This window comes from Penicillium chermesinum, assembly GCF_028974085.1.
Source record: "Penicillium chermesinum strain IBT 19713 chromosome Unknown utg000001l:1.0-1975020.0:1.0-1976611.0, whole genome shotgun sequence".
NCBI lineage: Eukaryota > Fungi > Ascomycota > Eurotiomycetes > Eurotiales > Aspergillaceae > Penicillium > Penicillium chermesinum.
In genome coordinates, this window is record NW_026695311.1 from 1,115,716 (window position 1) to 1,141,585 (window position 25,870).

Genomic DNA, 25,870 nt, shown 5'->3' on the forward strand with positions numbered 1-25,870 from the left:
ACATGGCAGCTACCCGCCCGTATAGTCCGGCCCGACGATTTCCCGACAATCGTCATCAGCCGCCGAGCTTCCCCCCAGCTCCATCCGTTATACCACACCTCAAGCCCAGATGGAGTCCTCCAGCAACAGACTCTTCCGGTTCTCCAAGCCAGAATGGCTCAACAACTCTGCCGTCCGTAATACGGGCGTCTACGTCTCCGGCGCGCTGGTGAGTGACCCGCCCTGATCCTTGCCTACCGTACTTGGCTGCACCGTGTCGCATCGACCCACGCCAGGTGTTCGCGATCGCCTTCAGATCGCCCTACACTGAGACAGTACTTGAGAGCGGGAACTGACTCGCTCTGTACCAGTTTGCGGCCGGATTCTTCTTCCTTATCGACGTCGCTTCCTTCTCGCGCAGCGCCCGCAATGGCTCGGATGTGCACATCAAGTTTGTGGACTGGATCCCGGGGATCTGCTCTGCACTGGGTATGCTGGTGATCAACTCCATTGAGAAGTCACGACTGCATGCAGACAGCTTCAGCTACAGCGGGGGCGGGGTTGCGTGGAAGGCGCGCTTTGTGCTTTTCTTGGGCTTTGCCCTTTTGGCTGGTGGTCTTGCGGGGAGTGTGGTAAGTCAATCTCACCTGAGAGTGATTCTCAGGGCCGCTTCGTTCCTTCCCCACTGGAATTTTTGCTGACTGGATTTGCAGACGGTAATGGTCCTCAAATACCTGATCCAGGACTACCCGATACAGACCCTTTACTTTGGAATTGCAAATGTGGTAGCCAATGGTCTTGTCATGCTCAGCTCCGTTGTGCTTTGGATCTCCCAGAATATTGAAGATGACTACACTTATAACCTTGCGCTGTAATTGCGAGAAGGAAGCATACAGAGAGGGGGTTCAGTGCTGTACTTTATGCAAGGATATTATGATTTTGCTTGGTTTACACTCGCATTTTAGCTCCCAGGCGGGAATTCTCTAGGTAGGAACGGTGACAATTGAGCGACTTTCATCAAATAAACCTCGAAGGTTCTGGCTGGCTTTTTGATCTGGCCTTGGCATTTCCTCACACTAGAGACTATCTTTCACATCACTTATGATTGTTATTTAAATGGCCCAACATGGTCATATCCAGCCATGCGCCCTATGGTAGTGTGCCATTTGGAAGCCAGGTTGACTGGTTCTGTCTAACAAAAAGATTCTAAGGAAATCTGAAATGTCTTCATTATTAGTGTGAGGGTGATGCTTCAACCACTGTTGATATTAGGACCAGCCTGATGGTTAAGTTTCATATCCATAGAATGGGAAGAATCAGTCGACATTTATGCTACGTCGCACATAGATCTTCCCAGTCTGCAATACATCCGCGGTTGACGAAGCTGCATCCGACTCACTCCCCGAATTCTGGAATCAGACTTTCCATGATGTTGCGAAAGCCAAGCATCAAATAGCTCAATGTCCAGAGTATTATGCTTGAGGATGACCATGTCATCTGCACCCCTCGTATTCTTCGCAGGGCGAGGCGAAGAGTGGCCCGTGGATCGAATTCTCCTGCCCGTTATAAACTTGAACAATGGCGCACACGTTGGGAAACAAGCACACATGAATGCGATGCCGAGCTGGATGGGGGTGATCAGAGCGACAGGGAAAAGATCGGTCGAGTGGTGACTTGACGTAGGCCTCCAGACGTATGCAAGTTTGACAATGCTCATTGCGCATACACTATGCGAACATTAGCAAGGCGAGCGTCATCATCATTTATGAATGTAAACGCACAAGCCTCCCAGAAGAAACATACCGGCTAGGGACATCTGTTTGGCTCTGCTGAGCTTCATTCGCTTGATCATGACGAGCGGAAAGCAGAGCAGTGCCGCGTCCAGTAGTAAAGTGGAAAATTCTAGCGCGAACCACGTTGAGCCGGTGGTCCAGCAGTCCTTCTCACTTCCAAGAGCGCTCCATAGCTTTTCGGTCGGATAGCATTGGAGCAAATTGACGAAGAAGGCAGCCAATACCCAAAGAATGCAAAGGCCAGCCACGACTTGGTTTGTCACTCGGAAAAATTTGGATATACCAATTAGGTTGTGGTAGAAAACACAAATCAAAAATTTGATATTGCTCAACGTTAAGACATAGGGAAAGTCTGAAATATAAATGTTCTAGGTCGGTAAGCGCTGAACTTCCAATGTAGCAATGTTTGTTCGACTCACTCGTAGAACAAACTTGATTTGGCCTACTTTCCTCGCATGATTCATTTCGAGCAGGTCAAAGTTTCCATCAGCGGACCGTGTTAGTATCTGAAAGTTGCTTTTAGCGCTAAATAACATAGGAGTACTGCCAAGTCTAGGTAGAACTCACCCTCGATCAGAAAACTAGAATATGGAACCATAAAAGACCAGAGCTATCAGTATCAACCAGTCGGCCCAGGTGAAAGGTAACTTCGACCAGTATCGTGCCATGAATCTCAGCCAAACAGAGAGTACCGATAGCAGGAGCATGACGATAGCCACCGTAAGGACTGCTTTGCCTGTGCTATCCATCTTTGGACCACGCGGAACCTAATGCATAATACTACAAAGGACCCAAAGCAGGCTACTAATCGGTATATCAATGCGATCTTCATCCTCGATGAAGCCCCAAGTGGTGTCGTCCACTGTCACCCGCATGCTGTTCTCGATAAGAATGAGTAGCAGCTGTTCTGCCCCTGCATCAGGGCCCTAAGCACTAAACCAGGGGCCGTGGGGGCCTGACAGAGATACGGCGATCTGCCGTCAGAGATGAGAGCCCCATAATACCGTTTACGAGTAGTGTATGGGGATCAGGCGTTATATATTCTTCTCGCAATCCTGCCCAATGATGAGTTTGGTACTAGAGTTCGAGTCCCAGCTCAAGGATTATACTATTTGATATCCTAACTCCACATCGTAATCATTCCATTCTGGATATGGCATCGCTCATGGCAATCCCCGCAAACGTTCTATATCTAGCCTGTATCGCCAGAAGATGATTTGGTCAAACTTGAACAAACCCGCAAAGCGATCCGTAGAGGAGGACTCTTGGCTCAGGGCGGCATTCTTTCCAATGATGCTAGCAAACCCGTCGGTTTCCATGCTTGCCTTGTGTTATGGGCCCAAGACAAGTGCGCCGAGACCATTCGGCGGTCGAGAAAGTTGCTGATTCGTAACTACAGTCTAGGGAATAATTGGTTCCGGCAGCAAAGAAATGGCCGAGGAATTGGTGGCATTGGTGCAGGTCCATACTATGCATCCGATTGTGCAGAAGTTAGATTTCAAGCAGGCGCGAGAAGCATGGGAGTTACTGGCGACACGCAGTAAGAGAGACAAAATTGCGATGAACGTGTGAGTAAAGGCACACCAGTTCCATTTAGGGTTTCAAACCCATCATCTGACCATCGAGGGAAATCTGTTATGCTTGGGGTAGGGTTCTTTATCGCAATTCCAACTGATATGGACTGCTCCTGGGAGCCTTCAGTGGACTAGCTAGGGACAACCAACTGGACAGATGTACTGATCACATGACGAAATTACGCGTTCAGTACAAGGATTCCGCCCACGAAATGGACGATCGAGCGGTTGCTGGTTAGCTTGTACGTGGCCCAGCGGTAACATGGTTATTTATATGGTCCTTTCGCTGCAATGGCGCAGTCATAGCCGCCGGCCCCCAAGCCACCATGCAGCTAGGCTAATCGATACAACCAAGCCACCCCCTCGCAGTGGTTGAGTATTTAGAGCCTGCTCGATAAGAAAATCAATTTTGTCTTTATTTGCCCCCTGATTTAGTTCTTTCCTGGGCTTATACTTTGTCATGGGCACGTCTAACTCTCACGTTCGAGATGCTTTCGAGATTGCGAAGAATGAATTCATGACATCGCAGAAAGACGGCTCCCTTTTTGACCATGTTTCCAATGTGACAAATGTTCATGATATTTACGAATTTGTCATGCAATTTCAATCCCAGCAAAGCAATACAACGGGCATGCGATGTCTGCGGAGAATCAATGGTTTTCTGGACGGACTACGTCAATATTCCCAAGTGATTGAACAATTCGTTCAAGTCAAGCCTGATGTTCTCGCTTTGATATGGGGACCAATAAAGCTTTTGCTTCAGATGGCGAATGTCACACTGCAGTCTTTCAACGCTATCGTTAATGCAATGGTCAGTATAGGAAATTGTTTGCCTATGTTCGAGACCTTCGGGACACTTTTCAAACAAAATGATCGAGTGAAAGATGCTCTGGTGTTATTTTACAAGGATATCCTGGATTTTTTTGATATCGCTCTGAACTTCCTCAATTTGAAACGTAAGACTTTAATGATACCTCAAAAGATGTGAGCTAACTACTAGTATAGATTGGAAACTTGTTTTCGAGTCTGTCTGGCCAAAACACAGTAGCAAGATTGATGTGGTGGTTAGCAACATGAAACGTCACAGTCTCCTTCTCCGAGATGAAGTAGATATCGAACATATCAGTGAAGCCTATCGGGCTAGAGAACTCGATTTCGATCGCTGGGCACGGACGTTTGAGTTCCAGGCACGACAAGATTTTAACGAACTCCAAAACTTTATCTCCCCAAAACTGTACGATGACGATCAGGATCGATTTCAGAGCAACTTGTGCGAAAGAACAGGAAGTTGGATCCAAAGACACAAAATAATGAGCAAGTGGTTCAATCCGGATGACACTTCTACGAGGCTTGTTTGGCTGCAAGGGATCCCCGGGGCAGGTATGTTCACGCGGATTATTGGCTTAAAGATAGAGAAAAAACTAAGAAAGCGGCTGATGTCATAGGAAAATCTTATTTATCTTCGACGATTATTGCTCAAGTCCAAAGTTTGAAGATGCCTGTCATATTTGCGTTTCTGAGCTACAAACAAGGAGATATATCCACAATCTCAATTCTTCACTCGTTAATCTTTCAGCTACTTATTGGCTGTGAGGGATCTGACAATACACTCAAAGAGGATATGAGAACCAAACTTTACGAGACCTATCGGTCAAGTCAACGTGACTTGAAGAGTAATACCAAATTTGCTCGCGAGACGCTATGCAGCTTCCTGCATTGTATGGGGCCGGTGCATGTCGTCATAGATGGATTGGACGAGCTTCCAGAAAGTCAACGAGCTACGACCCTTCGTGAAATTTTGAATGTGTTACAGGATGCACCTCAGACGAAAATACTTATCAGCAGCAGGATGGAGGACGACATATCTCGAATCATGAGGAAGACTAGTCACAAAGCACTTCGTGTTGATGACAATAATAGAGGATGCATTCAGTCGTTTGTGTCGATTACAAGCCAAAAATGGTTGGATGATTCGGATTTCGACGAAAATAATCGTGCTGAAATCATGCAGCTCTTAACTCTGTTGGCAGCTAAGGCAAAAGGTCTCTAATCCCCCTGAATAACGGGTTGAACCTAGCTAATTTTCGATCACCTAGGAATGTTCCTGTATGCAAAGGTTGTCATGGATAACGTCAAACTTTGTCCCAACCCAGATTCCATTCGAAACGAGTTAAGAGCTTTACCCGAGACTCTGCAAGACGCGTATGATACTCAATCCAAACTTGGCTCGGCGGTATACTAAATCATTTGTATCAAGCTATGCCCGTATCCTTCACCGACTTATTGGCTTGCCACCTGCCCTAAGAGAGATGTCTCGACGAGCACTTGGCTGGATAGGATGTTCTCCTATCCCGATCCTTCAGCAAGAACTTTCACTTGCTCTCAATAGAGCGAATGAAAAAGATATAACACTTCCATGGGATACTGGTACCTTCAACATCGTTCAGCTCTGCGGTCCTATAGTAGAGATAACAGGGGACTATGTACATTTTGTGCATTTCACTGTCAAAGAGTATGGTTGATATGGCCCCACTGACCTGCATACAAAATCTGACAAGGAAAGGTACCTCTTCCACGAATCGCAAAGCTTTGTGCGCACTTTAGAGGCAAATGTTGACATGGCTACCACATGCCTGAGATATCTTTGTCTTGATATATTCGACCCTGAGATTGACCCGACTGATGTGAAAATGCATATTTTATCTGGTAGATACGGCTTGTATTGGTTTGCGGCCAGTCAACTTCTGAGCATTCTCCAAAGATGTGCAAGGCTCCTCGCCGACCAAGCTCTGCCTGACTTGCTGAAGAACGAATTAACTCTGTTCTGCCAAATCCGCGGAAACATTAGCTTTGATCCTGCGGCAAAGGATGACAAAAAAGCTGTGAAGGAGCAGATACTTCCAGAGGAGGACGTTTTTCAGACCTTCAAACCGGTCTTACCCGAAGAACATCGCTTTTTGCACCATGCGCTTGCATTACGCAGCCTTGATAATGGGAAATGGAGACTGGACCAAGGTACTGTTACTTCGCAACAGAATATCCCCCTCAAGCAAACACGCAGCCAAAGCTGAAGATACTTATGCTGACCTGAAAGCCTGGATTTAGATGATGAGTGGATCACTAAAGATCCGTCCTCTTTATCAGAAATCGCTATTATCATTCATGAGCAGTTTGAAGCGCTTCTCTGCCAGACATCAGATCATTCCGGCAATTGTGCCTGTGCCAAATTAAAACAACATTACGGCGCACGCCTCTTCAGATGTCATTATGTGATATGCCAGCCCCAACGAATCTCTTTCGAGCGGTTCTCCTCTCGCGAGATACCAAGCAAAAACCATAGTCGATCATACAAATGCCCACACACCGGGTGTGCATTCTATTCTCTGGGGTTTTCTTCCCCAAGGCAATTGGATAAGCACATCGAAAAGTGCCACCGCGATACCCAGCCAAGATCGATTCAAATTCTTCCAGATCCTGACTCAAATGAGCTTGTGCCACTACTATCAGATTTGATTGCGCTGGGACGGACTGCGGAAGTAGAAGCATTGTGCACACCTTTCCAGTCATTGAATTCTGATAGTCAGCTTGGCCTTCTAGATCATGCTGCCCACTCTGGACCATTGCAGATGGTGAAAGCTCTCTACTCGGCGCGTACAGAGAGTATTCTTCACACGTTAAAATCATCCACTCGTTGTGAGGAAGCCAATGCCATTTGCGGACTAGCTTGTTCGTCGCTTTCAGGAGAGAATCTTGACGTCTTAGAGTGGCTCAGCCTCAAGACACACAATGTCTGCGACGGGTGTGGATCGCTTGTGAGTGGCCATTTCGAAGAAAAGTTCTTCGTGGACGGAATATCTTCAGACTCTGATGAAGTATTCGAGGCATGGAGAAAATGCTTCGCCTCTGCTATCTGTTATCCTCGCCCCCTTTATAGACTGCCGGCAATCATGGACAGAATGTTCATCTGGCAGATAAGAGAACCTATACATCAGGATCGGCTAGCAGGAGTCTGGGAAGACATTCTCCACTGTGGAAAATTTGATAATGTTGAATTAGGTTACACTCTGACCGATCTGGCTAAAGGGACATGTTCTGTAGCCTTGGCGAAGGTCCTCCTCTCGGCTGGAGTCGACGTGGATTTCAGATTACCAGAAGTTGGAAGGGAGCAATCTACGAGGAAAACTCCATTGCATTTTGCCTCTAGGAAGACCACTAGGGAAGCAGCTGAAATGATGAAGTTGCTTCTTATCTGGGGTGCGAACCCAAATGCTGAAGCAAGAACTCCTTGGTCTCATTCGCATCAAGAGCGATCTCGTGATGAAAATGTTAGACCCAGGCGAAGGATCGGTATGGAAAGAGGAGCACGAAACATTCAAAAGTGGCTGGGAATGTCATGGGAAAGTTTGGTCGAATGGGCTCAATGGCAAAGAACTCAGGATATGAAACAGAATGTAAATACATTCGAAAAGGAAAAGAACAGTGGAGGTACAGGGAGTAAGCATGATCCTTATGTCATCTCCTAATATCAGGTCAACTTGGAGTTTTGGTGACGAACAGTATTGTCGAGTCTTCTGGTAATAACAAGTATCCAAATCAAAGCAACACCTGCTTAAGCCTCTATTCTGGTTTTAGTGAAGGTGCCGATATAAAATGAATCCAAAGTCTTGCATACCTCTAACCGGCGATCATTGGCAATAGCTTGGCTCGAAAGATTGCTGAAAGGTTCCTGTGCCATATTCAATTTGGCTCTTTGAAGATCTTGAACGTACTGATATTTGATGGATAGATTAGTGGGAGGGTTTGGAGGGATATGGAAGCCGTGACAGGCGAAAGGCTGTTGCATGGCTCACCGTTTCAATTGAATCCTTGACTATGTAGCGTGTTATCAGGACATCTCGCGTCTGTCCCAGTCGGTGCACCCGGTCAAAGGCCTGTGCTTGAATCATCGGATTCCACTGAGGCTCAACTATATGCACTGAGGTCAACGCTATTGGAGCGAAGAAATTCGTTACGTTGAATTATGAATCCCATAGTTGTCAGTTGAACATACACCTCGGCGATGCTTCCGATACTTGCGAGCATCACTGTGCATCTTGGATCCTCTTGCAGTTTTTCAAAGGCTTGCGACCTTTCTCCAAGCGAGGTTTATCCGTCAATTTGCTCAAAATGGAAGTTGTTATCCCGCAGAGAAACTTATATGAGGTCCAAACATCTTTGTCCAGTGGCTGAATAACACTACCAGGTATAGTTTAGTAAGTTCTCGATACTTCCTGTGGTTCTGCGCTGACCTTTTGATAGGATTGCAACCTTCGCAGTTGTTCCCTTCTTGCTCTGCTATAATAGTCCTGGTTAGAGCTATGACTTTTGAAGACGGTACGTAAGAGTGGCTCCCTTGGTGGTCAGGAGTTGAGACATCCAACTTCGACTCAAAAGCCTCTGAGCTAAGGATTAGTGAAGCCTCAGCTCTGTGTCGCGGATAAGTAGCTTCCTGGACGCTCAGATCACCACCCGGAGGAGTATCTCGCTCTTTCCATAATTTTATGGCAAAGGGGGGTAGAAGATTCTCTCCGTGATTGCAGATTAATCGTAGGGCATTCATTAAAGAAAGAATACCATGTGCTCCTTTCTCGATAGCTTCATTACCTACCGTAGATTTTGCAGCCACGGAAAATGCTTGAGCTTTGAAGAAGTCATAGAGCAAGCGCTCTGAAGTGTTTAGCTCAATACATTGCTCTGCCTCAGCACGATGCGGAAGCATCAACTGATTTTCGACATTCTGTTTCGTTCTCCGCAGACAAGCCGCAGCCACAAGTCTTTTCAATCTGTCAAGCCGTGCAGTTTCTTGCTCCTGAGACCAGGTATGGGAGCTAATCTAATGGTAAAATGCCATTTTCCAGATGGTCCAGTGAACTTGGCTCTCACTCCTATGAATGGCAACAACGCCCCATAGTCATCCATTCGATTGCGGATTGGGGTTCCAGTGAGGCACCATCGATATTGAGCGCGTAGCCCACAGACAGCTTTGAAAGGTTGGTATGAACGATTGCGAATATGATGGGCTGCCACTTATTGAGTTAGCAAGATAGGGGCCTTGTCGGCTGTAAAGCAGGGACCCCAGGAATACCGACCTTCATCAAGAACAACACGACTCCATTGCTGAGTGTTGGAGAACAATAGGCTGTTTACCCGGTCAGCACACCATTCAGACTTCAAGGTCTCGTAAGTTGTGATCGCGATTCGTTGGCGTATAGTTATATCCGAGGAGAGCTTTCGACGATCGAAACCGTGAAAAACGGCGCTTTTGAAATATGTTTAAAATATGTACCTTCTTCGTAGAGGTTTTAATATATGCCGAGTATGTCTACATGTGTAAATGTACGGATATCAACTTCCAGAGAAACTCAGCTCCGTTCAGACGGCCGTTCTAATTCCGTGGAAGGGATGAGCGTCAATCCCATCATTGGTCGATTCGAGTCCGCCTAAATAAAGTCCTCACATAAGTTACCTAACTAGTAACTAAATGAGATTGATTTCCCTCTCCCAAAATGCTAAAATTTATCCTAGGGGAAATGCCGCGAATTGTCCAATATGCCCTTCAAGAACGCCCCATCCCGATATATGCACCGTCATAAGTCATATCCAACCTAGATTCGAAGCTAAAATAGCTTGATCCAACTAATAATCTTCACAGAAAACACGCAGAAGCCCGTCAATGCATGTCATAGCCTTCTCCTTTTCTATTAACGTAGGTGTAGGGTTCGAGCCACCTGTTGGATCTCCCAGGTACTTGCGCAATGCAAAGCAGGCCGCTTTATAGGTCGCATGGTACATGCCCTTGAACTCGTTATCAGCCGAGGAACCCGGGCCTGGGGTTTCTGCACGGGTTTCTGCGGTCGGGGTGGCATTTGGAGCCTCTGCGTCTGGGTCGTTCGTTCCCCCAGTAGGCTTGCCACGTGGATTGGAGCGGTGGAATCCGTAGAGGCGCATGCATGTGAGAGTTGTTCGAGTAATGAGGTCTTTGTTTTGGGCGATAATAGCTTCTGGGCTCTTTGGCGGCGAGTCGGGTGTGTTATTGTCATCTTTATCGGCTGATTTGACTGATACCTGCTGTGGCGCCAGTGAGCCATGGTGAAAACTGGGCTCTAGTGGTGCATTTGGCGTTTGAGTCCGTTTCCTGGGATCCATGTTCAGGCCCGGTGTTGCACGCACACCGCGGTTGCTTCCGGGGCGTTGGAGATTGGCTCCGATCGACATAGATCGCGATCTGTGGGTGACTATTCGGTCGAGGTTCTTTGGGAGGTCGTCCTCTGGTTCTCGTTTGACGAACAGGGACTGAAGATTCTGTGATGATGACTGGGGGCGCACTGGCGCCATTAGCTGAGAGACGCCTTCGCCTCCCCTTTGCCGTACTCGGCGATGATGCTGTGCAGCGGACTCAAAAAGCGTGGCGACTCGTTTTCGCTTGGGACTGGGAGAGCTGGCATCCGGGATAAACTCGGCTTGTGTCGAGCATGGCTCTCCATCTGCACTTGCTGGTGGCGACGGCAAAGACTGGGCTTGTGTGACTGATAATGTAGATAATGGCGCTCCATATATTCTCAGCTCATATGGTTTGGTGGTGTTGTTTGGACGGCTCGCCATCTCGGTAGGCGATGAATGAGGCGGGGTGGGAGGACGAGAGCCAGAGGCGGCGTTGGACAACACGCCATAGATCAAGACATCGGTAGTCTTTTTGGATGTCGAGCTGTCAACACTGACCAGCAGGCCAACAGGACATTGTAACGACTGGTGTAGATCTAATTCGTCCTCCTCCAGCCAAATCGCACCCATGAGTTTGCTCCGAAGCCATTGGGTGGTGGCCGGAGACGATGTGTGTAGTTCAAGGTTTGGGCCTGCACGCGCATGTAACGGGATCAAAGCAGGGTTGACAAAGCTACGGAGAGCGAGTTTGGCATCTTTCGATATGTCGCATTGCCAGTGGGTGGTTTGATCAATCAAGCTAATCCCTGGGAGAGGTCAGCGCGGCGGACGATAATACACGGGGCTCGGCTTACCTTCCAGACCACGGCCTGCGTCCAGCGAAATAGAGCCCGACCAGACGTTCATAATTGTGACAGACTAAAGACAAAGCGTCATGTTTGGCGTGGGGTGGAGCTTGAATCGGAGTCGACAAACACTTCCCGGACGCGCGATATGTGGGGAACGCGTCCAGACCATCGATTGCGGCCTAAGGCGTCATGCGTCATGCAAGACAGTCTTCCTCGAGTCATAGACTTCAGTACAATTCATCGTTTCCCATGGAAATGCTCAAAACGACTTGCGGTAAATACGACTGATCCTATGGCGCCTGGCGATTATTACTCAAAATGTACCCAACGCAAGCGGCGTCGCGTACAATCAGTACAGTGTTCAAGTTATGACGGTCAAGAATCGCAAAACCTTAGTTCTATATCCACCTTGATATAATACACCCCATATAAAATGGCCAATCGAATGCTAATGCCATACACTATAGCAACGCTGGTGTCAATTCATAGCGTCTCGTTCGAAGTAGATCGTGCGTACGTAGGAATCAGACCCGTAGACCCGTGGACAAAAAAAAAGCTACCGTAATCATAGCAAACATATGACCGTGCATATTAGTCCCATCCGGGAGAAACTTTGCCCAATGCCGGAGGATATACTCAGAATTCCTCTTGCTCTTGGAAAAACATGGTGAAACTGATGATTGTTCCGTAAATCAACAATCCTCCAAGAATAGACATGATCATTGCTGGGATTTGGATATGGCCACTGTGCGCAAGGACCAATGGAAGGGCTGGAATGAAACATGTTAGAATAGTGCACATTGTTGGAAGAGCACCCAGCAACTTGAAACAGGCAGCCGCTGAAGATGCATCGCGGGGCCTACTCACCAATACCAGTGAGCACCAGGAACCCGGTAAAGAAGCGTCCGAAGTCCATCGCTGAGTTACTTGTGCTATCCATGAAGTCATCTGGGTTCGCGACTCTCGCGCAAATCCAATTGGGAAGGGGCGCGATCACATAGATGCCGACGTCTAGCAGAGGCCAGTACTTGTGCCAGAGCGCTGAGGAGAGAATGACCAAGAGAAACCCGATCGCAAGCACCTATCCAAGATTTGAGTTAGTTCGACGCGAACAGAGTGCTGTATCGCGGGCAGATGTTCCATACAAAGGACAGTGCGATGATGGTCTTGATTCCGGCTGCCATGGTTTGCGGAGTCACCGAGCTGCCGAAGCTGCCGGGCGCAGAAGAAAGGTGGCTTAAGTAGTTTATAAGTGCGAGATGTTCGGATAAGATACTCGGCAGTGGAAACGTATGGATGGCAGCCCCATAGAGGAGGGATCGAGGGGAGGAAGAGCTAGAGCTGGAATGGAGTGACGTGGGCGCCTATTGGATTGGGGGTCACTGGATGTGGCAGCCTCAGGCCGCAAGAGCTCACCGCGTCACCTTGCTCTGCCTTGCGACTCCAGCTTTCCCCATCTGGCTTCCGTTTACCTCCCTTCACCTCTTCCGTCAACATTGTCCTTCCAGTTTCTCGCTTCCTTTACCTCTTCTTTCCGCCATGTTCCGAAACAACTACGACAACGATGCCGTCACCTTGTACGAAGACTGCCCCGCCAAATAGCTCAATAACAGTTTATGTAGGCGACGCTAACTCGATCATATTTAGCTCTCCACAAGGCCGGATCTTCCAAGTGGAATACGCACAAGAGGCCGTGAAGCAAGGATCAGTGGTCGTGGGTCTGGTGAACAAGACACATGCGGTGCTTGTTGGCCTAAAGGTGAGCACCTATCGAGCTCAAGGCTCTAAAGGGTCTTTGATATCGAGCTAGCTTGAAAGCAAAGGCCTCTCTAAACACACTAGGGAGCAGTGGAAGGCTAACCGGATCATGGTTTCCCATCACAGCGAAATGCCGAAGAACTCTCCTCTTACCAGAAGAAGATTATTGAGATCGACTCGCACATGGGCATCGCCATCGCCGGCCTGGCATCAGACGCCCGTGTCCTCTCCAACTTCATGAAGCAACAATCGCTCGGCTCCAAGATGACCTACGGCCGTCCAATTCCGCTGGACCGTATTGTGACCCAGATCGGGGACCGCGCTCAGACAAACACGCAGCACTACGGCAAGCGGCCATACGGTGTTGGTCTGCTCGTTGCTGGAGTTGATGAGGCTGGGCCTCACCTTTTCGAATTCCAACCCTCGGGTCTGATCCACGAGATGCTGGCTTGTGCCATCGGTGCTCGTTCCCAAATGGCACGAACATACCTCGAGCGCAACCTCGATAAGTTCTCGGACAGCAGTCGAGAGGAACTGATCACGCACGGCCTGCGGGCTCTTAAAGAAACCCTGTCGCAAGATAAGGAGCTGACTGTGGATAACACCTCTGTTGGAGTAGTTGGCCTGGCCCCCGAGGGGTCCAAGAACCGGGTGGAGAGCTTCAAGCTGTATGAGGGGCAGGAGACGGTGCCACTGCTGGAAACTCTGGAGCGGGTAGAGATCTCCGGCACGGTCGAGGATGAGAACATGGAGGTTGACTCATAATTCCCTGTCTCTTTTTGAGGTTTAATGATGCGCATAGACATGAAAAATCTTCTTGCCTACTGCCAAAGGCTCTGCGCATGTAATGCAACATGATTATCTATTGGCGAAATACTTCGACTGTCTGTATTAAAAAATGTGTCTATGTATAAAGAGTAGAAGCACCAAACTCCTATTCCCACTTGACCGAACGACTTTCCAAGTTCTGACCAAACAGCATTACTCTTGACCCCAATTCAGCTGCATTCGCTCACTGCTGACTTGGTATTCCAGCAAACGCGGCCAGACCTCCCTAGGGTCACTCGCCTCCGCCAGAATCTTTCCATTCTCAGCACTAATAAACCCTTCCGCGACGGCGTTTCGCACCCAGCCCAACAACCCATCCCAGTATCCATTCGTATTGAGCAACACAACCCCAACCCGGTGAATGCCCAGCTGATTCCACGTTGTCATCTCCATAACCTCCTCAATAGTCCCAAATCCACCCGCAAGCGACACAAAGCCGGAGCCGGGCCCGCCCTCGAGCACCTTGCTCGCCATCAGCCGCTTCCGCGTATGCATATCCTCCACGACCGTCGTAACACCATACTCAGACTCCGGAATGCCGTCTTCCTCAAGCATCTCATCCGTGACCTCGCGCTCCGCAGCCTTGCCCGCACCGTTGCCATTGGCCTCGGGGCTTCTGGTGCTGGACTTGGTGGACACTTTGACGAGCGCCCGCGGGATGATGCCGTGCACGGATTGAGGGCCGGAGAGGGAGACGAGTGTTTTCGCAAGTTCGCCCATGAGTCCTGTCGTGCCACCACCGTACACTAGCTGGATGTTGTGCTTGTGGAACTCTTGCGCAAGGGTGCGGGCTGCTTCCAAGTGCACGGGGTCTTTGCCGCCGGTTGAGCCACAACTGTAGTTTTCTCCCCCAATTGGGGAGTCAGTGTTAGTCTGTGTTCCGTCTGTTTTTCCTTTTTTTCGTCTGGTGGTTCTCTTCGCTTGAGAATTGGAGGGGAGGTAGACTTTGTAGAGCAGGTAGGTGGGGCATGACTCACAAGACACAGACAACTGGTTGCTTATTTTGAGTCATGGTTGCAAATTGAGGGAGTGTATATAAGACAGGAAAGACGTAGATCTTTTCGGATCATCTACGCTTCAGATCTAACGAAAAACGAACGAGAGGCGGACTGAGTGGAAGAAGTGGAAGTTACTAGGGCGGGGAGTATAACAGGCACGGGGAGGGTCCACCACGATAAGATAAAAGACGATGAATCACGTTGCCCGGTTCATTGGCTGGTATCACAATGATGATGCTGCCCCTCTCGAGCTTCTTGTTATTTCTATCCCGCTCTACTTGCAGATCATTGCGCCATTCAGGATCAACGAGCTATGCTGCTGGCTATCCGGTCCACAAACCATATTCCGATTGAATAATCTCGGGTGGCTGGCTGTGTCCCCGGTAGATCATGATCTAGATGCAAATACTCCAAGTGGGCCTGTGACGCTCTTGTGCTTCCTAGTCCAATTCATCGGAAGGAACGGTGGATCGATAAACCCTCTCGCCCCTCAACGCCTCGAGTTTTTCAATGCCTGGTACGCTCCACGGAATTAGAAATCGGGTATACCACATCAGCTTGCAATCCTGCTTTTCTTTCGTTTGACCTTGTTCTCCCCCGAGCTGGTGGGCGAATTGGTCTTCTCCGATAGCTTGCCTGGGGTGTCGACTCGGACCTGCGGTGTTGCAACCCGCGCCGGAGCTGCAGAGGGGGATGTGCTCCGAGGGCGTGCAGGTGCGCTCTTGGCTGCGTTCTTGGTGGCCCGGTCCTTCTCGCCTGTGCGGGATAGGATAAATGAGCCTGGTTCACCGACCAGCGGGTTTTCGTCCATGAATTCGTCGCCGTAGCGTGTAAAAAGGTTGAACGACTCGGCCAGGCTGCGGATATCCTTGTAATTGGAGCTCGAGGTGGAGACACCGAGGCCTGCCTTGCTAGATGTCTGGGTTTCGGCAGTGGATGGTGGGGCAGCGTCGGGCATAGGTGTTGATTCCTTGCTTTGCTGTGAGGCTTGTGGTCCTGCATCAGTCTTGGTCGCAGGCGGGAGGTAGGTGTGGCCGTATGAAGGTGTGAAGGTCGGAAGGGTTGAAGCGGTTTTCATCAGGCGCGACAGAGAGGTCACGGCCGAGAGCTAAAAAAATAAGTACGGGCAACTGCTTCTGACTTGGCTCTGACTTACGATCCGATTTCCAACAACGCTCGCAACCGACGGTGCCATGTAAATGCTATCGCCGACGACAAAGTACGTTGATATCACCGTCACCTCGTCGTCCATACCGTTGCGCTTCCGCCGATTTTGTTTCCGAATGACCCAGATATTTGACGGCTCGTGTGCGAAGCGGGTATCTGATTGAGCTGCTGCTTGTAAAGGGTCATAAGCGACTATGAATTCCAGGCCAGACATGGTCTTCAACCGGGTTTCGAAGGCCTCGCGTGTTTCGACAAAGTGACGGAATGCTTCGTTGTAGCTGGCTTGGATGGTGAGTGAGCTGTTGTTGGAGGTCGGGTCAAAGAACGGCGATTCGGCAAAGTAGAAGAGAACTTAGCGTAATTAGCACACTATCTCGAATTTCGAAGGCAAGCATCTCACTGTTGTTGGAGTGTAGGTATCCCCCCATCATCTGGACATGTGGAGGAGACCGCCACATGATCTCCTCCATCGGAGCATCTTGGGTGGCCATGCTGGGCAGAGGTCCAGTATATCCCAGCCAAGCTGCGGCGAAAGATCAATTTGTGTTGGAGAGACGAGGAAGGGTTGGGTCAAATTCGAGGTTCTCCGCGCTTGAAAGCCATCAGAGCGATCGCGATTAGATAGAGCGGATGTTTTGCTTGTTTGCATCTGCACATCGAGTAGAGCCTCACCCTTGCATTCACGCTATCCTGCTTCGATCGGCTTGAATCGAACGATACCCACCGAACTGTCATACCTGATCAAATTTGGAGGAACAATTTGGAGAAAGACATTAAGCTGGATACCTCAGAGCTGAATATCCAAAAATACAGTATTTGAGACGATCAGCTGGTAATTAACCAGGTAGGACCCCAGACGTTCGCTCAGAGCAGATCATCGATCATCTTGGGTTTATTTCATGAGTAGTATTCTATTTTCTAGCAATTAGCATAGTGGGTAAAGAAATAGGTTCAGCCGACACAAGCTAACCTCTGAGAGAAGACTCTAGTAGATTCGATTTAAAGATTGCTATTCTGATGATATTCTACCAAATCTGATACTAATTTTTCGAACCTGGTCATTATAAGAGCGTTATGAAATCAATGCTTTGTGATAATCGAAATTTCCGTTCAGATTGGGCTCTTTCTACGTGATGCAAATAATCTATAAACCCAACGCCAGCGCTTTATGTTGAATGCGATCAAACCACCTCTTTAGATTTGTTGAAGCCACGTAAGAGTGGCCCGTTCAATGAAAAATGGAAAAGAAAGGAGAATTCAGGGGAGAAATGACGTGCCCACAATCAACGAGACTCGCCAGAGACGTCAAATGGAGCAAAGATAGTGTCCACAGTACGCAGTTTGGTCAGCATTTCCTGCCATTCACCTTCAGCTGTGCTCAAGGTAGTGATAGCACCACCGGCTCCAATGCGCCATACCTGCTGGGTATCCTGGTCGGCAGTTGAGCTGTGGGTAAAAGCCATACGGATCATGACCGAGAAGCTTCCACCACCTCCAAGATCGAGGTAACCCATGACACCAGAGTAGATGCCGCGTTTTCGGTTCTCAATGGTTTGGAGATGCATGCAGGATCGCTCCTTGGGCGCACCGGTCATGGAGCCAGGCGGCAAGCAGCGCTGGAGAGTTGTGAGACCGTGGACCGCCATATTGGAGGACTTGAGCTGAGGCATGTGACGGACAGAGTATCCTGGGGCTTCAGGATGAATTTTGCCCTTGACATGCGTGATCATAGAATAGACTCGGCCGTAGTCTTCTACTTCAAGTAGCTTTTCAACATGGACGCCGCCAGACCCGCAGATGCCATACAGATCGTGTCGGATAAGATCTGCTATCATGAGGTTCTCGGCCATTTCCTTGGTTGAAGCAAGGATTTCCTTGGCCTTCTCTAATGTCATGTCTGGTGTCTTGCGCACTGTCCCCTTCATGGGTTTCATCTCGAGAGTATCTTCGCGGTCCCAATTCAGGAAGCACTCTGGGCTGCTGCTTACGATCTTTGTGTTGCCCAGATTCGCGAATGCGCTGAATCTTGCTGGGTTGTACTTCTTCAAGCGTTTGTAGAGACTCCAGGGAAAAGATGCCTTGCCTGAATCGGTCGATGCAGTTGGAAGAGTGATTGTTGTTTCGCAGGACAGGCATAGCTCATAGGACTCGCCCGCCTCGAGCTCAGCCTTACAGGCTGCGATTCTATTCTTATAATCTGCCTCCTGAGGGAATGAGAAGACAGCCTGATGAAGAATCGGATTCATGAAGTCCGAGTCAGCCCCTTCGGTTTCCGACTCGTGCTGATCCCTTTGAATTAGCTCTGATGCTTGGTCAAGCCATCCGCTGGCAGAATCGTCCTGCCCGCACGTCGACTGTACGATAACATTATTCGTCTCGTTATCGTATACAATGCTTCGTTCGCACCAAAGCAAGCTGACATCGGGGGGGGTCTTCCAGAGAGATTTTATTAGACGAGCCATCCGGCGAGGTCGATCCACCAAAGGATGATGATTGGTTTGAATGCGGAAGACCAGAGAGGCTAAGTTCGTATGAAAAGTAGCCCAGGAAGCCACCCCAGAAGGGGCTCTGGTCGCTGCCATGGGTAACTTTCTTCATATCCATCAGGTATCGCAAAGCATCCCAGAGTTGACCCACAGTGATCTTTTCTTCAACAACACGATGATCACCACCCAACTGATAAAGGCTCACTTTCTGCAGCTTCACACTGTACTCTAGTCTCCAAGAGCCGGAGCTCGGAATGGAAATAGTGGTGAATCGGCCTTCTGAATTAAAAAGCACAGTAGGTGCCCCTGGCCTGTTAAAGAGTTCGCTGATAGTTTCCGCGCCATCTGGTCTCCAGCCGAACGAGCGATAAGCTGAGCGTTTCGAAGTTGAAGAAGTCCACCGATGCATCTCATAAGCAATAGTCGGGAAAGAGCTTGTATCAGCTTGAGGGCTAATGATAGCCTCTGGCGACGAGCCATACCCCTCTCGCCCAGCTACTTTGTTGAACGCAAGTGCCATTCTCCACCAATTCTGAAGGAGCTTCTTGCAGGCTTGAGTTTCGGACTTGCAAGATTCAGGGTGAAACTGCACACCCCAGAATGGCTTGGATTGATGCTTGACTGCCATCGGAATTTGGGTACTTCTGTCTGAATCGCCGAGTGAAAGCCAAGCCAAGAAATCCAGTTCATTTACTTGTGACTCTGGAGCGAATCCCGACATTTCGACATTAGCATATAGAGAATGATATAGTGTCACCTCAATGCGGGGGATCTGATCAAACAGATCTCTAGAGCTGGTGGCTATCTGATGGACTTGCCCATGGAGCGGGTATGGAAGCCGCTTGATGGGGACCCCGTGGTGCAGACAGAGGCTCTGGAAGCCCAAACAGATTCCAAGCACAGGAACTAGGTCGGCCTCGTGAAGACTCCAGATGTCTTTCATGATGCCAACGTCTTTAGCCAGGTTGGGGTCCCCCGGACCTGGGCCCAAGACAATGGCATCGTAGTGGCGCAAAAAACTTGGACATGTTGCCCTCAGGCCAAGATGAGTCAATCGTCATGACGGTGACCTTGACACCGAGCATCTCTTCGAGCATTGCAACGACATTGTATGAGAAAGAGTCATATGCATCGACATACAGAATACTTTTTGCCCGCGTGCTGGTATTTGCAGACGGCAAAGTATTGCTTGGACCATCCCAACTTCCTAGTAACGGCGCCATGATCGCAAGAAGACGCTTAGTGGGGATGAGTCCCCGGGCTCAAATGATGTGAAATCTTCAGAAATACGACTTGGTGGGGGGGCGAAGATGATCTTAAGCTTGAAGAGATGACCGTTGGGGGCGTTTTCCGTCACCGGGTCCGAATGAGCGGTTCGGAAAAGTGGCGACGCCTTTTAACTTGGAGTCTGGCAGCCCCTGCCTCCTCATGTTATGAATCATGAATTCCTAGAAGAAAAGCCTGGGATAGCGTTTATTAACTATATCCCATCATCCTTGCACGCAAGTGCTCTCTTACCACGTGTGCCAGGGGAAATGGAGAAAAAAAAAAAATTTAAGGTTGGGGACTCGCAGGAGAAAAGCGGGTACCACCGGAACAAAATCAGCCATGCGGGTGGCAAAGGATATTCAAGAGCTTCACATTCGGGAACTTATCAAGAGGATCTACATGCCAAAGGGTATCTTAGATCGCCAGACATACATCATTCATTATACATCATGCGCTGGGCTGGGCTGAAGTGTGGCAAGCTTAGCAGCTGCTTTGAGGAAATACTGCGACACGAAGCCTTCAGTGTAGAAGCTGTGGGCGGAGCCGTGGTCCCCTTGAAGGTTGTGAGCAAGCTCGTGGCACAGAATCACCCACCAGTACACAATGGCATCGGTGCGGTCTGGGTTGGGGCCTTGCAGGAGAGATTTTTCCTGCAGCTGTTGGAAATAGAAGTAGTTGCAAAAGATACTGCCCTTCAAATTGAAGGCCATAGCCTTGCTCCCAGGGTCATAGAAGATGCTCAGGCTATCAGCACGCATCGAGAAAATCGAGCCGCAGTCAAGAATAATCGATGCGAAGGTGTTGAAGCCGACGCGATTGGTGGCCAAGAAGGAGGATCGGTCGGTTAATTTTCTAGAGAACAGAACATTGACGCCGCTAGGCAGCGTCGCGACAAATTCCAAGTCTTGGCTCGGCTGCTCATCACAGTATGACTTGCTTTGCTCGATCTGAGTTGTCTGGGCCGGGCTGAAAAGATGAGATGAGCCATGCGGACGACACGCTTGCACAGCTGAAAGGAGCTCCTGGTTCAGTCGATGTGGAGAGTTGACAGTAGTTCCCTGTTCTGTCCTTGATGGCTTTGACTGCTTTGGGTCTGTGTCGGTATAAGGCGGCGGTGCTGGAGATTGCTCAGAGTCCGGAGGTAATGAGCTCGCTTGGTCTCCAAGAGTCGGCGGGGAAGAGCGTGACTCCAGTCCCAGTCGCTCTTTGAGCCCTGAAAAGAGACCGCGAGGAGCTCTCCCGGGAATGCTGGGCTCAGAAGGCGCATTGTTGGATTCGGCTTGAGCTTTGTTATTAGGCGAATGGGGGAAGTCACCGGGCATGGGGGCCTGCGAAGTCGGCTCCGGCGTTTCGTCCCTCGATCGCTCTGCTGCAGCTGCATTCCAGGCGGCTTCTTGCTCTTGAAGTTTAATTCGTTCCTCTTCCAACAGCTTCTGGCGTCTATCTTCCTTCATCCGAGCCTCCTGAGCTTTTTGCCTAAGGATACGTTCGACGTTATATCCACGGGCTCGAAGTTCGAGAAGGTCGGTTTTGAGCAGCATCTCCAAAGTCAAAATTGAATGAAGCTTGGGGCGTTTTAGAATCAAATGACCCAGCGACTGGCTGATCTCGTAGAGATCATATTTGCCAGGACATATACACAGGCCTTGATTGGCTGTGATGGCAGTCCGCTGCTGTGTATGCGATACGCGTCTATTTTTTAGAGACCGTGTGAGCGAAATTGAATTGACAACCCTGACACTGAAGTTTTGCTCTAACCATCGTGCATCGTGTTGAACAGAGTCCGCGGGTTGGTCGTGAAGGAACAGGCGAGCTCGCTCAAGAATGATCTTCAAGAGCTTGATCCCAGAAGTTTGGTCAGCTGCGAGACCACCGAAGCGAGCATGCTCTTCCACAAGGCCGCTGAGTGGTTGGGCTCCGAGACTTATGTAGAAATTTTCTAAAGTCTCTTCTTGGGGTGCAGCCAACATATGCTCTTTGAAAAGATTAAAACTCTGGAAATCATCCACAACAACAATGTCCCTGGGAGCTGCGAGGTCCCATTCACGGATATCTAACTCCTCATCCAAGTCGTTTGTCTCCAAACCTGGTAATTTCCCCTTCTCGGTTCGGCCTGCAGCAGGTGGAATATCGCGACTCGCAAGGAGGAACTTCGCTTTCCGCATCTCGTGGACAAGATCTCGGTCTTTCTTGAGCGTCGAAAGGCTCTCTGCGAGTGTTCGCAAGAGCATCAAGTATTTCTCAGTGCCTTGCAGTGATCCGTAGATGCGTGCGGGCTCCTTGACCAATATCCGCGCGATCTCGGTCTTTGTTGGTTCCCGTCTAGAACCCACAGCGAGGAGAAAAAGGTTCGCATCTTCGCCGAAATCAACGAAATCAAAAATGTCTTTATAGTCGTCTCCGTCGCCAAGGTAGCACAGCCGCGGCGCAACATAACGAACTTTAGACCCTTTCTCGGTACTTACACCAATGGGGATGATTGGAGAGGCCCCAATCTTGGCACTGTCCGCAGGGCGGATGTCTGGTATTCGGGCCGACAGGTATTTGAAGATTATCCTAGCATCTCGTTGAGAGCCCGGGGGGCGTTTCACTAGTACATCAAGGCACTCTTGCATTGGAGGATGTGCTGGAACTCCTAGCTTGGACGCATGCGGATGAAGCTGCCTAGACAAGAGGGGAAACCCGAATAAGGTAGCACCCTCATCTGTGAAACACTTTTTTGGCGCTGCGAGAGTCTCTGAGCCCTCGATTGGGAGGAATGGGACCGTGACAGCTTTGATATCGAATGCGTCGTAGCCGTTGGTATGATATTCGGTCAGATAATAGGACAGAAGTTTGGTCTTTCGAGTGCTATTCTTCACAGCATCACAGGTGATCATGAGCCGGACCAGCTCAGAACCAGATGGGTATTTCTTAAGACCCATCATTGTAAGAAACTTCCCTCGTTACTCGCGCTATTGAAAGTACCGGGCCATTCAATGATAGGGAGTCCCAAAGAACGAAGAGCAGGCTTTGGTTCGTAAAGCTCTGAAATTTTATAGCGCACAATGTTACCATTCTGGGTATCGCTGTTGTTTTCCGCAGTGCAGATACTTGTTTCTTTCAGTCTCTGGATGTCATTAGAGGGGATATCCTCACGGACAGACGTCAGGTATCGAATCAAATCCACATGACTCCATTTTCTCGTTGGAGGAGTCTTGGCATCGCTAGACTCTGTCGAGTTGATGAGGCGGTCAAAGATGACACCCAACTCCACGGTCTTGCGAACTCCCAGCGCAACAAGAATCTTCTCCTTGACTCCGTTCAAACCATGAACCACAGGCAGGTCATCGAAGAGACGGACAGATGCGAAATAAGTTTGCGCTGGTTGTTTCATCCCGAGCTTTGTCGGGATCACGGTTTGAGGCTGGAGCATCTCGATAACAGTCTGCTTCGAGGACTGGCTCATGGTCTCCCACTGCCGAGACAAAATGGGTAGAACTTGGCCCGCAAAGGAAGCACTCTGAGTGATATCTTGTTCTGCTGAAAGCAGGTTGCGGGCCCCAGCATTGTTCACTAAATAACGAAGCCAGGGCACGAGTTGTAGCTCAGTCCACCCTAGCGATTCAAGCTCCTGCTTGCTGAGGGTCTTGGTGAACCGGAAGGGCATCACCGAGGGCGGAACGGGAAGATCGGCTGGAATCCGCTGGGGATTCAGGAATCCATTAATGTCGGCAAATACGATCAATTGCGTGGGATTCCCTTCTTTATCTTCATCATTTGCCACTGCAACTCTTAGCAAGCTGTAAATAGACTGTCTGTCAAGTTGCCCCGTAACAGCTTTGCGACCAAGCCACGTCAAGAACTCTACTACTTGATTGGTGCGTAGTGTATGAGCTTCCAATTCACGCCTGATGTCCGAAACGGTAATTTCTGTCACAAGCCCAAATTCTGTCAGTCTGTTCACGAATTCTTTTGATTTGAGGACAAATTCCTCAGGCAACGCGGGTATGGAGTCCATGAAGCTGAGATCCTTTGGAGCCAGACGAGTCTGATGACTTGGAATGACACCAGAAGTAGAGAGTACTTCGATTGATGCATTCTTGTTGCACATCCAAAAGGCATCCTCGATGGTCTGACCTAGGGTCGAGGAAGGTGTTGATTCACGGAACACAAACTGATTTGCAGTATGGATCGCTTCCGGCAACACGTCCACGATATCATCTTTGCAGATTTTGGACGAACGAGACGGCCCTATCTTGGCGGCAATCTTGGACTTGATGGTAGCCATCTCCGCGGACCAAGCAATCCGGCAGACCACACCGACTGCCCGCAGCATTTCAATATTCCATTTGCTGATGTAGCGCGTGTTGAGATCAATACTTTCTCGCTCCACCGTTGGAATGACTGATGGCGCAGAGACATGAGCATTGAGACCCGTTGTTTGTGCAGTCGGAAAACCGATGAAAACTCGGCCAGCCTTTGTAGGCAAGATAGACGCGAGAATTTCTGATTGGGAAGTCGATGCTTCAGTTGCAACATTGGCGTCATACGATGGAGTCAAGATGGCGATAGTGGCCTTTTTTGGTGGTGGCTTTCGAGTGGCTCTCTCGAGTTCCTTGCTAAGACTTGACGAGATCGATGGTACAATTGATGCGGTGTTGATGTGCAAGAAGACAGTTGCCTTCAGCATGTAAGTCATATCAGTCGCATCATCACGTCGTTCAAGCTTCTGTGGTTGACTGGACTTCTCGGGTCCTTGCGATGTGAACCTGGAGAAGAAGCTCTTCAGGGAGTTTGTAGTGTCCCGAATTGTATCAAGACTGATCAAGCTTGGATTCCATTCCACTATTCGCATCCATGCCGCGTCGACTTGAGCAATTTCTTGGGTGATGCTAGCAACTTTCATCAATCCACCCGAGGTTCGAGTCTCGATATCCCGGGGAATCGGCACATTGGTACCGGGGGCAGTCTTCTTAGAGAGTCGTAACAAGCTCCAGTCATCTAGAATCAATTCTATTTCTTGCAAAGAAACGAATGTCAAGCTGCTTGCCAAGAACTGGCAAAGTGGCAATAATGAAGGAACCGGAGAAGAGTCATTCCGATAATCCAGTACGAAAGTCGTCTCTTTATTAGAAGTGTCGCCAAGGTCCAGCCGACGGGTGAACAACGCATTACCTTTCCAGTAGAATGCCATGGCCTGGTTACCGGAAGATACAAAAGGCTCCTCACAGTCATCGAAAACGCTGTAAAATCCAACTCCAAACGCACCAATCTTGGTCTCGTCAGGGTTTCCATCTGCGATACGCTTCAGGCGGGCCCAGTCCTTTTCACTGAAGGGCAGGCCGTTATTTGATACCAATAGCCGCTGGAGGGTATGGTTTGTGATAGTATGCTTGAGGTGTTCTGTTGGATCCGTTGATGACGGAGAAGGTATGGTGGTGGATGGCAGCGTTTCGAACTTTATGGTTACTTTGGTTGCAGAAGCATCGGCAGCATTTTGTATCATTTCTCGCAGGACGGTCCTATACAGCATATATTAGTTCTGTTCATGGATGACTTGTGATGAAGACACGCGTAGTTTTTCTCCAACTTACCACTTCCCGGAATATCGAGCTAGAACCTTGGAGATCAAACCTCTAGTATCGACGGTGACTGCCTCCTCATCGGCACCAGACCCCATAGTCTGGGCTTTGAGCGCATTGAAATCCATCTTGAGAGCCATCTTAGGGCATGTATATATGGATCATCAACGACCTTCGTTTTCTCGCTGGAGCAGAGAGACACCCCACTAATGACCAACAGAGATGCCTATTTCATAGTCTAGACTGAACAGTTTTGCATCGAACAAGGGAAGGTTTCAGAGGAGCGGGAAGGATGACAAAGATCAGGAGCAATGAATAAGTTGATTATATTTAGAAATGGGGAAGGTCTGTGAGCAAGACGCCCCTGAAGATGACTTTGTAAAGCAAACAAATGACAAGAAGCAGT

The 25,870-nt window shown here is 49.2% G+C and overlaps 11 protein-coding genes across 11 annotated transcripts; 4 read left to right on the forward strand and 7 right to left on the reverse strand.

Moving 5' to 3' along the window:
• Positions 1-109: 109 nt before the first annotated feature.
• On the forward strand, positions 110-854 carry N7468_000438 (UPF0220 family protein; the record flags this gene model as incomplete). The annotated part of the gene is made up of 3 exons (XM_058469735.1): positions 110-208; positions 351-611; positions 693-854. The coding sequence occupies 3 exons, from the start codon at positions 110-112 to the stop codon at positions 852-854; spliced, it is 522 nt and encodes a 173-aa protein (XP_058335766.1).
• Positions 855-3,806: 2,952 nt separating this feature from the next.
• Positions 3,807-4,334, forward strand: N7468_000439 (NACHT domain protein; the record flags this gene model as incomplete). The annotated part of the gene is made up of 1 exon (XM_058469736.1): positions 3,807-4,334. The coding sequence occupies one exon, from the start codon at positions 3,807-3,809 to the stop codon at positions 4,332-4,334; it is 528 nt and encodes a 175-aa protein (XP_058335767.1).
• A 1,630-nt stretch (positions 4,335-5,964) lies between these two features.
• On the forward strand, positions 5,965-8,000 carry N7468_000440 (uncharacterized protein; the record flags this gene model as incomplete). The annotated part of the gene is made up of 3 exons (XM_058469737.1): positions 5,965-6,361; positions 6,491-7,693; positions 7,888-8,000. 3 exons carry the CDS (start codon positions 5,965-5,967, stop codon positions 7,998-8,000), a joined length of 1,713 nt encoding a protein of 570 aa, XP_058335768.1.
• A 196-nt stretch (positions 8,001-8,196) lies between these two features.
• N7468_000441 (Helicase C-terminal) lies at positions 8,197-9,304 on the reverse strand (the record flags this gene model as incomplete). Its single annotated transcript, XM_058469738.1, has 3 exons — positions 8,197-8,333; positions 8,654-9,218; positions 9,269-9,304. Coding segments are annotated over 3 exons (738 nt in total), but the record flags the coding sequence as incomplete, so codon positions are not given.
• A 717-nt stretch (positions 9,305-10,021) lies between these two features.
• On the reverse strand, positions 10,022-11,452 carry N7468_000442 (uncharacterized protein; the record flags this gene model as incomplete). Its single annotated transcript, XM_058469739.1, has 2 exons — positions 10,022-11,352; positions 11,401-11,452. 2 exons carry the CDS (start codon positions 11,450-11,452, stop codon positions 10,022-10,024), a joined length of 1,383 nt encoding a protein of 460 aa, XP_058335770.1.
• A 578-nt stretch (positions 11,453-12,030) lies between these two features.
• Positions 12,031-12,578, reverse strand: N7468_000443 (Vps55 family protein; the record flags this gene model as incomplete). The annotated part of the gene is made up of 3 exons (XM_058469740.1): positions 12,031-12,164; positions 12,262-12,475; positions 12,540-12,578. The coding sequence occupies 3 exons, from the start codon at positions 12,576-12,578 to the stop codon at positions 12,031-12,033; spliced, it is 387 nt and encodes a 128-aa protein (XP_058335771.1).
• A 355-nt stretch (positions 12,579-12,933) lies between these two features.
• pre5 (proteasome core particle subunit alpha 6) lies at positions 12,934-13,917 on the forward strand (the record flags this gene model as incomplete). Its single annotated transcript, XM_058469741.1, has 3 exons — positions 12,934-12,971; positions 13,042-13,153; positions 13,279-13,917. 3 exons carry the CDS (start codon positions 12,934-12,936, stop codon positions 13,915-13,917), a joined length of 789 nt encoding a protein of 262 aa, XP_058335772.1.
• A 216-nt stretch (positions 13,918-14,133) lies between these two features.
• Positions 14,134-14,992, reverse strand: N7468_000445 (LOG family protein; the record flags this gene model as incomplete). Its single annotated transcript, XM_058469742.1, has 2 exons — positions 14,134-14,853; positions 14,969-14,992. The coding sequence occupies 2 exons, from the start codon at positions 14,990-14,992 to the stop codon at positions 14,134-14,136; spliced, it is 744 nt and encodes a 247-aa protein (XP_058335773.1).
• Positions 14,993-15,531: 539 nt separating this feature from the next.
• med6 (mediator complex subunit MED6) lies at positions 15,532-16,636 on the reverse strand (the record flags this gene model as incomplete). The annotated part of the gene is made up of 3 exons (XM_058469743.1): positions 15,532-16,086; positions 16,135-16,496; positions 16,546-16,636. 3 exons carry the CDS (start codon positions 16,634-16,636, stop codon positions 15,532-15,534), a joined length of 1,008 nt encoding a protein of 335 aa, XP_058335774.1.
• Positions 16,637-17,428: 792 nt separating this feature from the next.
• On the reverse strand, positions 17,429-19,574 carry pabA (aminodeoxychorismate synthase pabA; the record flags this gene model as incomplete). The annotated part of the gene is made up of 2 exons (XM_058469744.1): positions 17,429-18,499; positions 18,552-19,574. 2 exons carry the CDS (start codon positions 19,572-19,574, stop codon positions 17,429-17,431), a joined length of 2,094 nt encoding a protein of 697 aa, XP_058335775.1.
• A 766-nt stretch (positions 19,575-20,340) lies between these two features.
• N7468_000448 (histidine kinase-like ATPase domain-containing protein) lies at positions 20,341-25,604 on the reverse strand (the record flags this gene model as incomplete). The annotated part of the gene is made up of 3 exons (XM_058469745.1): positions 20,341-22,836; positions 22,947-25,404; positions 25,477-25,604. The coding sequence occupies 3 exons, from the start codon at positions 25,602-25,604 to the stop codon at positions 20,341-20,343; spliced, it is 5,082 nt and encodes a 1,693-aa protein (XP_058335776.1).
• Between the last annotated feature and the right edge of the window lie 266 nt (positions 25,605-25,870).